Source organism: Balaenoptera musculus, chromosome 9, assembly GCF_009873245.2.
Source record: "Balaenoptera musculus isolate JJ_BM4_2016_0621 chromosome 9, mBalMus1.pri.v3, whole genome shotgun sequence".
Taxonomy (NCBI): Eukaryota; Metazoa; Chordata; class Mammalia; order Artiodactyla; family Balaenopteridae; genus Balaenoptera; species Balaenoptera musculus.
In genome coordinates this window covers 46361848-46377684 of record NC_045793.1, presented here as the reverse complement: position 1 = coordinate 46377684, position 15837 = coordinate 46361848, and the positions used below count along the sequence as shown (strand labels likewise).

General features: G+C 40.1%; 1 protein-coding gene across 1 annotated transcript; it reads right to left on the bottom strand.

The window, feature by feature from the left end:
* Positions 1–2647: 2647 nt before the first annotated feature.
* Positions 2648–5918, bottom strand: NEUROD6 (neuronal differentiation 6). The gene is made up of 2 exons (XM_036863875.1): positions 5782–5918; positions 2648–4480 (listed from the first exon to the last, which is right to left on the bottom strand). Exon 2 carries the CDS (start codon positions 4457–4459, stop codon positions 3446–3448), a length of 1014 nt encoding a protein of 337 aa, XP_036719770.1. The 5' UTR covers positions 4460–4480; positions 5782–5918; the 3' UTR covers positions 2648–3445.
* Between the last annotated feature and the right edge of the window lie 9919 nt (positions 5919–15837).

Below are 15837 nucleotides of genomic sequence, written 5' to 3'. Positions count from 1 at the left end.
TTCTTTTAAATGAGTGTGAAATACATCTTTATTTTGTTGAGGCCACTTACATAATACACACACACACACACACACACTAATCCTGAGATTAAATATGAGATTCACATAACTCAGCTAAAAAGAAGAGATGCTTAATCAATTTGAAAGGCATTAATTATTAAAAGGGTTCAGAAAATAGAAATACCTCTCATCCTCTCATGCTGGGAGGTAAGGGAAGCATGGGGTCAGGAAGAGAGCAAGGAGTTAAGGTATCCTGACCTCAAGCCTTCTGGGTGCTGTGTACTATCTCACTGAGGCTGCAATAAGAGGTTAGCAGTGAGGCAGATTTTGACCCAAATCTGTCCGACTCCAAGCCTTCCTGATCCTCAATTGCGCTCTCTATCCTATACTATTTCCTCTTCCATTGGAGTGATACCTTAAGAGGTAGGATTCTGTAATGCATTGCATCTGTGATGTTGGTATATGAATGAACAGTTCATATGATTTCTCAGGGTTGCAGTCAACCAGGAACAGGGAGGGCCCTGTTGGGGAAGAGAACTGACACTCTGTCCTTGGTGAGTGTAAAGGTGGCAGCTGGGTGATTCCCAGGCCAGAGGTCATCAGTGGGATCTGAAGGATAATTAAGCCACAGGGATCAGTCCCACACACCCTGATTCTATCAGTCCACTGAAGGAGAGAGCACACATCAGATTTGTGCATCCAAATTATGGAAGAAATTTCATTATCTCTAGGGTCTATGCCTAAAAATCCCACTCTTGCTTGAATTCCTTACAAACAAAGCTCTGAGATGAGATGCTTCTTCTGAACGTTTGCTTCTTCCCCAGACATTCAGCCAGCTGCTTTTCTTCGCAGCTCTCCCATATTGCCAGAAGGGAGACAGGAGAATGCAGCTCCTGTTGCAATGCTCTAGTTCCAACATGAGTTTGTGACCCTCGAAAGACTATGCGGTGTTCAAAGGTTGTCTGGACCAGCAAGACACTGAGCAGGCACAGTGTGGGTCACCTTGGAGCAAGGGTGTGGGAACACCGCACCCATTCTGCTAATGACCAAACAGAACTGCCTTAATTTTCTTTTCTTTTTTTTTTAAAACCAAACACAACAGATTCTTCTAGTTCCAGATGCTTCCTCACTTTCATGCTCTTTGCTCAGACAGGGTGAGCTCTTTGCTCAGACAGGGTGAGGGCCTTAACGAGGCTGGGCAATCCTGGACACAATCCCAGGGAGGGCAGGTGTTGTGCGCGGATTCGACGAAGCAACCACGAGTCACTCCCGCGTCGGCGACAGACAGGGGACAGGCGGCTCTCTACCTAAGGCAGACTTCTCTCTATCCCTGGAGGGCACACTGCCTCCTCCTTCCCGACTCCTTCGCCCCGGCCCTCGCGGGGTGTGAACGGGCAGGTGTTAACACACCCGCTTAGAAGGGCGCGTCCGTCACCCACCGAGTCCCGCGCCAGCAGTTGCTGGCACCCTTGCCCCTCGGAGCGCGGCGGCCGCGCGCGCCACAGGGCCGAGCGCTTAAGGCAGAGGGAGCTGAGGGACGGGGGACGCTGAGTTTCTCGGCCTCGGCTCAAGAAGCCCCGCCAGGCGCGGAGGCGCAGGACGGCGCAGCTCTTAGCCGAACTTGGGCAAACTGAAGCTGCCGCCGCCGCGCATCCCCCATCGTGGCAGGCAGCACGGGTGATGGGGCGACCCCTTTCCCGCCCCTCGGGGCCTGGCCACCAAGAGGTCGCCTCCTCCCCAGTTCGGGGCAGGGTCTGCCGGGCGCGCCCGCTCCCCCCGCGGTGAAGTGTCTTCCCCGGCCTGCAAGGCCGGAGCAAGAGCCGCGGCCCCCGGGCCCCAGGGCGCCCACTGCGGGCGGGACCCGGGCAGTGCAGCCCGTGTCCCTGAGCCCGGCTGACTGCAGGCGACGGGAAGCCGCCTCCACCTCCTCCCCGCGCCCTCCGCGAGGCCGCCGTCGGGCCTGCGCCCGCTCAGTCGATGCCCGCGGGGCGCACAAGTGGGCAGCGTGGGCGCAGCCGTGGAGCGCGGACCCCCTGCCTCGGCCCACCCAGCACCGCGCGGTCCCGCCATCGGTGGACCCATTTCTACCGGCCTCACCAGGCTTCGCAGCTGTCCCCATCTTCCCCCTGGAGGCAACCTGCGCACGAGGGCATCTGGAGTGAGGTCACTGCCACCTTGATTTTTATTTTAGAAGGGTCTCAGTTCTGCTTAAGAGGGTGAGCTCCTTTGCGCTATTCAAGTAGGGTTTAAACTTATACTCACACAGAATTTAGCCTCTAATCGGCCAGACTTATTTAAACGGCACAGAGTAAAACCTTCCAGTTTTAACATCCACTCTGGTGTTTGCTGGAAATTTGCCACCGAATTTCGGCGCGAGCTGAAGGTTACCAGGATTTATCATTGTTTCCCCAGGATGTTTAACCCCCATGGGCGTCTCTTCTTTCATTTAAGATACTTAAAAAAAAAAAAAAATTCTTGTAAGCACTTTGGCCATTTTGTGTAAGAAATTTGTTTTATCTCGCCCGGTTTTGAAATCCAGAACTATGTCTGAAATGGGGAGAAGGGAGTGTTGGGGACAGAAACCAGCTGTGTACCAGGAAATAATAAGTATCATGCGAAAATATCACAGCTAATAGATGTCCTTTACGAGTGGAAATATCTATGTTTAATTGCTTTAAAAATGTGGGTGGAAAACCACAATTATACATTATGATAACAAACCTGTACAGATAATTTCTGAACAATACAAAACAAGTGCTGAAAATTTTTTCTTTAGGATTGATATAATTATTCCAAAATTATGACACCACCTACCCAAATATAATGTTGCCCCATCTGCAAATCCTTGAAGAGGAATGGTTACCGATCGAATGCATTTAGACTCGTCCTTAATAAAAAGAAAATTGCATAGCTTTTTATACTGTTGTACACCCTCAAATGCATCTTCCAATATCATTGTCAGCTTAGTGTTATTCTCGATACTTAAAATGTTCAATTTTTCAGAGATACATTGTATATAAATTCCTAATAATTATAAACACATCATTTTATTCATCTGATTTTTAATAACATGCATTTTTATAATTACTGTACAACTGAAGTAGACACTGAATTATGCTGTGTGCATGTCTTTATTCAACAGTATATTCTTAGACACCTTGTTCAAACAAATTAAGTGAATTTAAAAGAAAATAAAACATGAAAAAAATATCCTTCCAGTAGAAACAGAATCACAGTGCTTTACAGACAAAAGGAAAGGAAAAGAAGTTCTCATAGGAAAAGAGATTTATTATTACATAGAAAATTCTCACAATAGTTGAAACACACTCCAGAAACTAGTAAACACCTTAGCTAGAGTTGTGCCTATTACTCAGCCCACAAGCATCTGCTTTGTCTTAATTAGAAGGGGGAGGTGAACGACCACTGTTTATTTTCATTTTCCTCATTAATTATGAAAAACTGCATTTAATTCATCTTGCATGGTGAGAGATTGGCTGCGCAGATGTAAGTCGTAAGGGAAGTGGCTGTCGGTGGGCAACCTGAACATGGCACCCTGCCCAAGGGGACCCCTGGGTGGCACTGCACAGTAATGCATGCCGTAATTGTAATTTTTGCCATAGTCCAAGGTTTCTTCTTGCTTCAGGGAAAATATCCCATTATAGTTAATTGGGGGAGGACTTAAGGGACCCTCAAACTGAGGGCTGGCACACTCAGGGGAAGTGCTTTCATAGAAGGATTCATACGCACTGCAATAATTGTAGGGTTTCATGGACTTGGAATTATCAAGAGTTCCATGCCCTGGGGGAGGGGTGAGCTCAGGGCTGTGGTAGGGCGGGTAGAAGGTAGAGTAGGGTGACCTTGTGTGGTGTGCCGCCTCCCCACCCTGACCCATCAGGAAACTCCTGGCATTGAGCTGCAAGCAGCCTGCCACCAAGTTTGTAGTTGGCTGGGAAAGACCTTTGCATAAGTTTTGGACGAACGTGAGCAGATCAGGTCTCTTGCCGATTCTCAGAATTTCAGAAAGTGCCCAGATGTAGTTTTTGGCCAGTCGTAAAGTTTCTATTTTGGACAGTTTTTGGGTTTTAGAATAACAGGGGACCACTTTTCTTAAATTGTCCAGGGCGTCGTTGAGGCCGTGCATCCTGTTCCTCTCGCGCGCGTTAGCTTCCTGTCTCCTGAACTTGACCCTCTCCAGTCGGAGCTTGGTCGTCTTTTTTTTCCTAAGACCCCTCCTTCTGGGCAACCCATTTTCATCTTCCTCTTCCCTGTCTTCCTCCTCTTCTTCTTTCTCAGTCTCTTCTCCAGGGGCCCTTTTGATGCTCTTTCCTCGAAGGACAATCTGTTTGGAAAAGCTTTCTGGTTTCTTAATTTGCTTCTGGTCCTCGCATTCTCTAGAAAACTTTCTGCACATCTGGGATTCTGGCATTACAACTGACTCATCAAACGGTAGTGTTAACATGGTTCTCTAATCTTAAATTACCTGAAAAAATGCCAGCACAATATTTAAAGTGTTTTCATTTTTAAAGTTTATACACTTAAAGCATATTCAATGACTTAATCATAAGAATACAAAAACATGAGAAAAAGACTGATTTTTACATTAAATAAAATTTTTGAGTTTGTGCAGCCTAGTAATTATTAAAGAAAACAATGACACATGCAATAGGATTAATTTATACCAAATTATCAAAAGAAAATAAAACAGGAAGTATTTATTGTAATACCACCACCACCTCCATTTCTCTTTGATTTTAAACTGATTTTTAATACACGAAAAGGACAGTGAAATTCAAACAAATGCAAAACATGATATAGCAATGCAGAATTTCATTAATTCCAATTCCCCTGAGTGCAAAATGAGAAGAGGCACCAGTTTTTAAAATAAGAAATGCTACCTCTCCATTAGCTGACAAATTTGTGGAGATTTATTTTTTAGAAAGAAAATAAGCCTTAACTTTATTTGCTGTATTATATAACTGTGAATTTAGATAAGTGGCTGTTGAAATACACCAATTTAAAGAAAAGATTAATCAGAGCCAATTTAAAAACTGCTTTCTTTCTGATCCGTAAAGAAACATGTAAAAGAGCACTCTTTTCCCAACCTTCACCAAAAGAAGCGAGGGGGAGGATTAGGCTAATTTGGGATAAACTCTATAAATAAATTTTAAAAATCACTGGCATTATATTAAGTCAAGAAAAATATTGAGACTGCTTTTCTGTTTTAAATTTTTCTCAGTGTAATTGTCTGTTTACTGCTGTTCAAATCATCCTGACAAAAAACACTCTCGTAGTGTTTTTGTTCTATGAGCCACAGAAGTCTCCCTCTAGCTAATATCTGACAGGAACGGTCCAAGGATTCTGACTGCAATTGTGCACGTGTATTCAGAATCCTGAATGAAAGGGGAAAATAATTTGTGTTTCAAATGCAATTTTGGCTTTCGTTTGGCGAAGCAGCAAGTATTTTCATCTAAAGTCTTCAAACAACTAGGCATGTTAAAACAGAGACTTTTTAATTTAACAACCTCCAGCTCCCTCAACACACACACACACACAAACACACACACACACAAACACACACACACAAACTCTTAATAATGTCCACATACTTGCAGTTACATAATAGCCGTGAAAGTATGTGATAATTACATCATAAGAATGAAATATGATAAGAAGTTATAGATGACAAAAGACCATATAAATACTATAAGACAGTGACACTGTATCTTTAAATACTTGCATGCAAAGCCAGCATCAATTGAAGTATATCTTTATTTATATTACCTTAGGTTTTAATTTCATTCAATAATCAGTTTTCATTTTGGATCTTCCACATCTTTTCAGGCTGAGTGTCGCATCGTCTCCTGGAGTCTCTAGATCTGTGTGTATCTGCACTATCTCATTGATCTCTAAAAAGTGACATTGATGCCAACTGCCAGAGCTGGTACCCATGCCATCTGCTAGTGACGTCACAGGGCAGAGAGAACCATGTGATCCTCTCTCTTGGGACCTTCATTCTGCACTGATCATCTGGCATCCCTGTAAGTGGGTACCAGCATTCATGCATCAACACAGAAGGTTAGACTGATAGGAAAAAAATCTGCACCAGCCTTTCACATACAGTAGGTGCGTTTCTCCTCGAGCTGCTTCGGCTTCACTGGCAATCTGTAGAAAGAGCTGTGTTAGTGTTCAGTTTCGCCCTGCCAACGGTGCAACTATTAGGTAGTCATTAATATTCCCTTCATTTACAAGGTGGGCTTTTGTGTGAGCGAGAGGTTTTTTGTTGTTGTTGTTGTTGATGTTTTGTAAAGATCACCATCCCATTTGTGCACCTGGGTACCCAGGGAAAGAAAGCCGTGAAAAGGAGCTGAAATCAGGAAAATGGTCTTGAGATGCTTAACCAAACCAAGATTTGTGTAAGCGAACAGGGATCAACAAAGGTCTCCTTATTTCCTTTCATGGCATGTAACTTATGGGTGTGTGTCTGTGTGTTCTCTTATTGACATGTAAGACTTCTGTGCTTCTTAAGAATTTGGAATAAAAGAACAGTTTCTCCATCTGGGGTCTGTGAAAGACATCCTCAGATGCTCCCCTTTCTACACTTGCTGGTATCTTTCAACAACTTTTCAGAGAGATTCTTTGTATGTCTGTGTAAAATGCAGAGACAACTGCAAGTCCACTGTGAAAGATTTCAAACTACATTCTTATGTCCTCTACCCAAAGTCACAACTCCACTCTCTTATTGCCCTCTCTTTACAGCCTTCACTGGCCTGTTCCTTCTCATTTCATTTCATATCATATACAATGAACATAAAAATTATCACTTAGGTTTTTGTCTTTCCCTAGCATTTTGCTGAGTATTTTAGTCAAAGGTTAGCTTTCCTATTTTTTGGAGCTTTCAGATTTTTTTCTTTCTCCTAAAAATCATCCCCTCACATTTTTCCCCCTCTAGATCAAAATTATTTTAAATATCTTCTCATCCCTGTATCAGTGTCCAGTTGTTTTTCTCTGTCAGATTTATTTCATATTTATCTTTTTCTTCCACTTTTCCCTTTTGGTTTCTTAACAAAAGCAGGGTACAAACAGTTAAGCAAAGCTGGCAAAGCCTTATAGATAAAACGAACTGTGAAGCCAGAGGCAAACCTCGCCTTCTTCTCCTTTTCTCTACTCCCCTGCCACCACCAGCCCCCTACCCCTGAAATAAAAGGACATTTTATTTCAGGATTGCCTGTCACTAAAGTTAAAAGGGGGCTTTAAAAAAAAATAAAAGTTTAAAAATAGACAAACACAACCTTTGTTGTTTGACAACTGAGTAATCTCCTTCTATAAAGTGAGACAGTATGCTTTTGGTATTAAAGTCATCCCTGGCAGAGTTGTAACTGTTGAATCTGTGTTAGCATTCCCCTTATAAATCCCAGTTTTGAAAGGTTTAAAATTCTGCTGCTTTAATGCACTTTGGTTCCAAATTGGCATCGGGGGACTCAAGCTAAACGCAATTTTTCTCCTGTCATACCCCACTCATTTCCGTCTCCCCACAAAGTTACCTGACTTTGCCTGGACTGTTGGAGAAAAGATGGGGAAGCTGGCAAAAAGAAGAATCATGCTAAGTAAAGGAGGGTCATTTTTTTTCTCTCAATGGTCTGGTAAAAAAATGCAAATTTAAAATAAAAATAAGGCTATAAACTCATAACTTAAAATAGGGGGGTAGGTTGGCCTAGGTCATGTTTTTTAAAAAATCAGACACACCAAAGGCATTTCAAATTTGTTGTTTAAGGGGATAGTCCTGGTAATGGGTGCATTAAGTGTATTTCATATAGCTTTTGGTTCAAAAACTACACACACTTTTTTTATCAGCACAGAGAGTATCTATAGGAAGACCAGGTGCAGAATTTTGTTTGTTCTCACGAATGGTTTACTTTTTAAATGTAAAGGAGCGTAAGTATCAGAGTCACAGGCCACAAAGCAGCCAGCCCTGTCATGAATGTTGCATATTGCACCATATTCTAAACTTGCAAAGTCTCCAGGAGCTGCATTGTATTACAGGCATCACAGACATGAATATCAAAATCCAAGGAACAGATAAAGTGACACATTAGTAGAAAATTATCACCGATGTAGCTCATCCCAAGGATAGATTTTATATTTTATCTTTGCGACGTGCAGACAAATGAGAAACAGCTTTTCCATGAAAACATTTGGGGCTGTTCTATTTCTGCCTTTGAACATGAAATAAAACCCTTTGGTGGTGGTAGTGATGTGGCGAGGGGGAGTATAGAATCTGTGTTGAGGTTTTCTGAGTATTAATCTATTGTTTGAATGTCTTAGTTTTTTTTTTTTTTTAAAGGGAGGAAACAAAAAGTTGTTATGTCAAGATTTAGCAAGGATTCAGTGTGTTTGTACAATAGTCTTTCAAGAGAAATTTCGTTATGCATTTTCTACTGTAGTTCCAGATATGCAAATGTCTGTGCTGTTAATATGCATTCATAACATACACCATAACGGCTGTTCTACTCTCTGCTAAGAAAGCATGTTAACACCAGTACTCCAAACAGAAATACATTGTGAATTATAGACAAATACTCGGAGTATAGGGAGTGTATCATCACCATTTCTCATTTTACGGCAATCACTGCACACCAAAGTTTACATCTATAACTCAATTTAATATTAATTGAACTGATATGTTCTTTGCTTCTGAGGCCATGACATTTTTTAATAGATTTTTAAAAATTGCCCAATGTCTATCTGCCTGCCTCTGTCTTGCTTTCACTGGGTGAATGTTCATATTTCACTTATAAAAATGACCCAGAGAAAATTTAGGTATAATTCGACTCAGTTGCAAGGCAACAGAGGCGTAAAGTCTAAATTAAGACTCAAGTGTTGTTATTTTTAGGTCATCCAGTTGGTACCTGTGTCTTAGCAAATGGGAATTCTGTTGACTCTCTTTTTCACAATCCCCTCATTACTTAAGAGATCAGTTTGGAACATGACAGGCATTTTTCTCAGCTCTCCAAGGGTATAAGGCAGTAGAATGTAGACCTGGGCAGGATCAGGCAGCAAAATCTCAGGACCAGAGTTTTTTTCCCCAGAAGTAGGGTACTTCCTGAGATAGATTTTGGACAATTTTCTCTATTGCCTTTTTTTTTTTTTTTTTTTAAAGCTTTTAGACAAATGCTTCAGGGCAGCCTGGAAGCCTGTGAACCAGCCCAGTGTTAATCCCTAGAGTTTTAACTCTGTGATCCGCATTGCCTTGAAAGAGTTTTATGGCTGTGGCAGAGCATCCCACTTTGGAAAACAGCCCTTGGGGTTTAAATAAAGGTATTTAACTTGTAAGACAAAACACAAAACAACCTTATTCCCCTTGAAACTTTAGAGGGCTTAAAAATATAATTTAAGCTAGATGTCTTAATATTTTGTGTATGTGTATTACACGAGGCTTACTTAGACTAAATAGATAATCTGGAAATAAAGCAACATTTGGATTGTTTTTTAGATTTCTTTCAGAGTGAAGACTAGAGTGAATTGTACTATTATTATGCAATTTTAAAATATATGGTTGTTTATGCCACTCACAAAACGCTGCAACATTCAGTCTTTGACTTTAGTCTTTGCACAAAACAGCACTGCAGTCCTTTCCAGAAATACCTTTCTCATTTTTCTTCCGTGAAGCATACTTTTTATTTTACTCACCAAACCACATTTATTAGATTCATTTTCTAATTTGTTATCAAATAAGGTCACCTGAATCTGCCAGTGAAAACTTCTACCAGTATGAGAAAACCAGTATTATTGGACTGAGTTATTATACTTCCAGCCATTAGTAAAGAAATGGTGTTTTATTAACTTTTGTGATCTTACTGTAAGAAAATGTAGTTTCCTTTAGGCTTTTACAAATATTAAGAATGATTTATTGTCACTGATTACTATTTTTTATGCTGCTGAATTCAAAATTATTGCTATATTCCAGTGTTGTAATCGTTACTTATAAACATAGAAAACAGAAGTACAGTTTGTCTTTTTCCTGTTACATGAATCCATTTTGTAAGATTGGAGTGGGTACTTTATAAGGAGATTTTTTTTGGCAAAAGTTTATGCAAACCGCATCTTGAAAATCAAGTTTTATATTAGTTGCTTGTATGATGACATGCAGGCTCTCTTCACACAGGGGATTCCTGGATGGATTTTAAGAGGTTCTGGAGCTTCCTAAGATTATGTACAAATTTGGCATATATGTACATACGTACATTTTTCTAAAGAAAGGCTTTCTCTCAGATTCTTAAAAAGTTGAGAATCACAACAAGAATTTTGATGACCAACTAACCTTGCTTTAAGTCTCATCCTGCTGTTTAATAGCTATGTGTCATTCATTCATTCATTCATTCATTTATTCATCCATTCAACAAAGGTTTACTGAATCTCTTTTGGAGTAATTCTTGACTCCGCTTTTTCACACACTAGAACCAAATGTCTGCAGATTCTCTCAGTACTATCTTAAAACTATATCCAGGATCTGACCACTTTCTGGCAATTCCACTACTCCTACCCTGGTCCAGACTGCCTTCATCTTTCACCTGGCCTAAATGGCACCTGGGCTTTCACTCTTGGCTCCTTACATTCCGTACACAGTCCTCAATTCAGCATCCTGAGCATCTGGTTAAAACATGAATCAGATTGTGTTCCCCTATGCTCGGAAACCTTCAATGGCTTCCCCTCTCCCTCAGTCAAAACCTAAACTTAACAGAGGCCCAGAGGCTTCCTCTGGCCTTTCTGATCTCACCTTCTACCACTCTCCCCTTCACTCACTCAGCTCCAGCCGCACTGGCCCTCGGCTCTTCCTCACACTCTCAGGCACGCTCCTACCTCAGGATAGTCCTACTTGGAATCCCCTTCCATGGTTTATTCTCACATTCTTCGTCTCTGCTCAAATGCTCCTGTCAGGGAGGTCCCCTTTGACCACCCTAGTTTACACTGTACCCCTACCCCCATCTATCCCTCTCTATCCACCTTCCACCAGTTTTGCTTTTCTCAGTAGGGATTATCACTTGCTAACACAATACATGTACTTATTTAATGTGTGTATTAATCTGCAGTTCTAGTGCCTGCTCATGAAAGGCCATAAGTACATACTTGTTGAATGAAGATGTTTGTTCCAGGCACTGGGTTAGTGGTGGCTATTCAATGGCGTGTAGAACAGCCATGGCAAAATTGTTGGGAAGTTTACAGTCTAAACGGTGGGCAGGCAATGAACAGGTAAACATAGAAATGTGAAATTTACATGTTGCTGGCTACAGAGAATCATGGGAATATCTACTGGATTACATGGGAACCTTTTTCTGAGTCATCTTTTATGCTGAGTTGTGAAGGAAGAGCAACAGAAGCAAGAGTACATGTGGAATGTCTAACGTTCTGGGAGGACCAGAAGGGTCAGAGCACAGTGAGAGTAAGGACCAGACCATATGAGATTGTGAATTGGTGAAGTATTTGGAATTTATTTCAAAGACGTTGAGGGTTTAAGGCAATTTAAGGTTTGAAAGGATCATTCTGGATGCTTTGGAGAGAAGAAAAGAAGAAACAGGGAGAGATTTACAAAGCCTGTGAGAGTGGACAGAACAAGAGGGGCCTGGCTGTGGCCTGGATTAGAGTGGTGGTAATGGAAATGGAGAGAGGAGGCCTGGAAATATATTTTGGAGATACAGTCAGCAGAACTTACTGATGGATGGGCGTGGATTAGATGTGGGAAAGTTCCTTAACCTCTGGTCCTGATGGTAATGAACAGTACTCTTTCACGTGTAATCCGCCAAGCACCAGGCTAAATGCCTCATTTACAGTTGACCCTTGAATAATTTGGGGATGGGTGATAGGGGTACCAACCCTCTTCACAGTCGAAAGTCCATGTATAACTTATAGTTGGCCTTCCACACACACAATTCCTTCGTATCCATGGTTCCGCATCCTTGGGTTCAATCAACGGTGGATGGTGTAGTACTATGATATTTACTATTGAAAAACTTTGTAAGTGTACCCATGCAATTCCAACTGTGTTGTTCAAGGGTCAACTGTACATTGTCTCATGGGAACCTTGCAGTAAGGTAGACGTGACTATCTCCGTTGTAGACTCCATGAAACTACACGGCTCAGAGAATTAACGTACCCACAACTGCTCAGTTTTTAAGTGGGAGAATCACGATTTGGACATAAGTCTGTCTGAATCCAAATCCTAGTTTCTTAACAACTCACACTTTACTGATTTAAGTATTAAATGATCAAATGTCAAAGAACTGCCTAGAACTGTTTCTAGTACAATATAAATCCTGAATAAATAATAAATATTAGATGAAGCAGAAAAACTGAACCATGAATCTATTCACAAAATGAAGAATTATCCTATTAATATATCTGGTGACTTAAGGGTTTTTACTATACATTTGTCTTTTAGAGCCATGTGCATAGACAAGTAGATCAGTAGACTGCCATGTATGACATAATCCTATAACAATGATTACAGTCGTCATGACTGAGCTTCTGTTTGTCTGGAGTAGTTGAGGGTTGAGTTGTTCATTTATTCTTTCATTCTTTTTCATTCCTTCAACAAAACACTTACATTTGTGTGTTACCACTCTAGATATTATTAGGAGAAATAAAGATAAACAACAAAGAGCCCCACCTCTCAAGGAAGTTAGAGTTGAATTAACACACAAAATATGTCCACAATATTCTAATTAAAAGCAGAGTGAGCTTACTATGATAAGAGAGTTTGTTGGTAGGGAATGAAGAAAACATTTGAGTAGAGTTTGCAAGTATTTGGAGAATTATTTTCATTTGAAGTATAATAAAGACTGAAAAGCACACATAACAATAAGTACACAGCTCAATTAATTTTGACAAATTGAACACATCTGTGTAATAAGATTGTGATCAAGAAACAGAACGTTACCAGAAGCCTCCTTCCTGCCCCTTCCAGATACCCAACACTTTTCCCCAAGAGAGAGCACTATCCTGAATTCTAACAGCATTGCTTGGTTTTGTTCATTTTGTATATTATATAAATGGAATCATTCAGTATATACTTTTGGGGGGTCTGATTTCTTTATCTCAGCATTTTTTTGTGCAGTTTATCCATGTTGTTGCACGTAACTGTAGAATGTTCATTCTCATTGCTGTATAATATTCAATTGTATGACTATATCATAATTTGTTTCTCCATTCTGTTGTTGACAGGTGTTTGGATAATTTCCAGTTTGGGGCTATTATAAGTAGTGTTATCCTAATACAGATAATTTAGTAAACATATATACGTTAGGTGTAGTCCATTCCTAGGTATATATCCAACAGAAATGCATACATGTATTCTGCATGTGTAATTTTAAGAGGAATTCGGAATAAGACATTTAGAAAGAGTTAATCTTTAGTAATTACCTACATGATAATCACACATTTTCTAAGATCATTACACAAGATCAATAACATTATCCCAAAGCTATGGAGTCTGTTACCAATCTACAAGTATTTATTGAGTGATTCCTATGCGAAAAGCCACTGTGATACTGGAGAAAGACAGTAGAAGATACAATCCTCTCCTTCAATGACTCAAGAATCCTGTTTAGGAAATGAAACTAACAAACTTAAAGCATTGAGATGCATGAGGGGCAGACTATGGCATAGAGTATCAAACAAATGAATATTTGCTTTGTTTATGTAATATCCTTTAGGAAGATAGTGCAAATTTAAGATTATGCAGAAGGTTTACCAAGCACATATTTCAGAATACTTGCACTTAAAGAGTACTTTAGTTGATTTTAAGTTTTAAAACATGAAGGCTAAATTATTGACTAACATTTAATCATGTTAATATTAACTAATATTTTAATACATTCTTTGTACCAGCTTTTCTGCATATGCTATATAATTCTTACAACAGCTGAGAGGATTATATACATAAGCAGACCAGTATAGTAGCTAAAGCATAAGTACATAAGCAGATCGGTATGTGGTATCGGGAACCAGAACCCCTGGTTCTAACACTTTCTTGCTGGTTGACTCTGAGTAAGGTCCTATGCTTCAGGTTTTCCATCCGTCAAATGGGGATAAATATATTCTTATCTCACAGGTTGTTGGATGTACATGGCTATAATATTAGCTGACACATAGTAAGCCTTGCATTATTATTTGCTGGATTATTTTAAAATAAAAATAGGGGGAGGTTAAAAATAAGGCATTTATGTGAAATAATTCCTCAGCTCTTTGTGAAGGAAAGGCTCATGTCTATGGCAATGTCCTCTGGTTTTCCAAGCATTCGGGTTATAGGTGGAGAGCACATATTATGTTGTCAATGAAATCAATTATTTTGAAAATGTTATATCCTTTTGCTTACAAATTTAGCTCCTTGGGCCAGGAAATATAGCAAAATGTTAAAGACAAATACCATCTGAGGGAAGGTTGAGCCAGGCTGCAAATGTTTAAGGGACTTGAGCTTCTCTGCTATGAATACTCCATTTCTTTCCTATAGAAACATTGAAGACTTTGCACTTTGTCTCCACCTACTTTAGAATTTCTTAGTGGCTTTGATGGAAGGAATACACTACACACCCAGACGATAAACAGACTGAAAGCGTTTTTAGTCCTAATGTTTACATGCTTGCAGATATAAGGCCATGAGATGACTTTGGAAACTAAAGCATTAGATTAAAAGGCTAACTTTGCTAATGCCACGGATTCAAACACACACAGGCACAATCCAATCACCCCCCAGAGACCACATGTATTTGTCCCGAGATCTGCCATATGCAGGTAGAACTTATAACCCCTAGATCACACTAAAAAAAAAATCATGGTTTACACCTATAGCAATAGAATAAGCAGCGAACTAATCCTACACAAAATGAAAAAGCCCAAATCATTATTTGTCTTTTTGTATTTTAGACTTCTGGTTGGTTTGCTCTGTTTGGATGGCAAATCTCATCTAATTACAGTATGTTTTTCATTTGTGTTTTAAAATAGCAATCTGAACCCACTGTTATTATAACATATGTGGTAAGTTGTTGTTCCTGGGGTGGTAATAAATTCATGGCGATCCATTCACATCCTCATGGGTTGGAATTAATCTTTCTCCTCTGATTTCCCACTACACTTTGTGGTTCTATTATTGTGCGTAGCATAATTTACTTTGTAGTGGAGCTATTTGTGAATGCATCTGTCTCCCCAGCTAGATCGTAAGGACAAAAACTGTCTCGGATTTCATTTTGTTTCATTCTGTTTGTTTCATTCTGTTTTGCAGTCCCTACGTCACACAACACGCTGATTTGTACGTAGTAGGGACTCAATCAATATTGATAGTAGAATTGAATTGATCAATTGTAGTCATAGCACATTTGACTGCTCACCTTAGAGCAATGAGGCAATTGATCGAATGACTACAATCGATCAATTGTAGTCATAGCACATTTGGCTGCTCACCTTAGAGCAATGAGACCCATCTGTCAATCAAAGCTGTAATCTTTTCTTCATTAACACCATGGCTAAGCAATGAGGTAATAAGTCAGTGACAGAGAGCTTCATGCCTCACATACCATAAGTTAAATGGTAGATTATATAATTCCTTAAGCAGGAAAAAATCCTTTGGAAAGCATGAGGCTCTGAGGTGGCAAAAATGATCAGTAATTTTATTCAGCCTATGTGTGAAGATTGAACCCAGATATCTCCTTCCTATTTTTTTTTAATCCAAAAAGGCTGCTGCAGTGCTAATTATTTCTTTCAAAAGCTAGAGTAACTATTTCACTAAGCAGTTTGCAGTTCATTTTGGCGACCAATACTGGTACAAGATCCAGTCTAAGACTGTGGCAC

Excerpts from the sequence above, each read along its gene's own strand:
- NEUROD6 (XM_036863875.1), bottom strand. The coding sequence starts at position 4,459 with ATGTTAACACTACCGTTTGATGAGTCAGTTGTAATGCCAGAATCCCAG.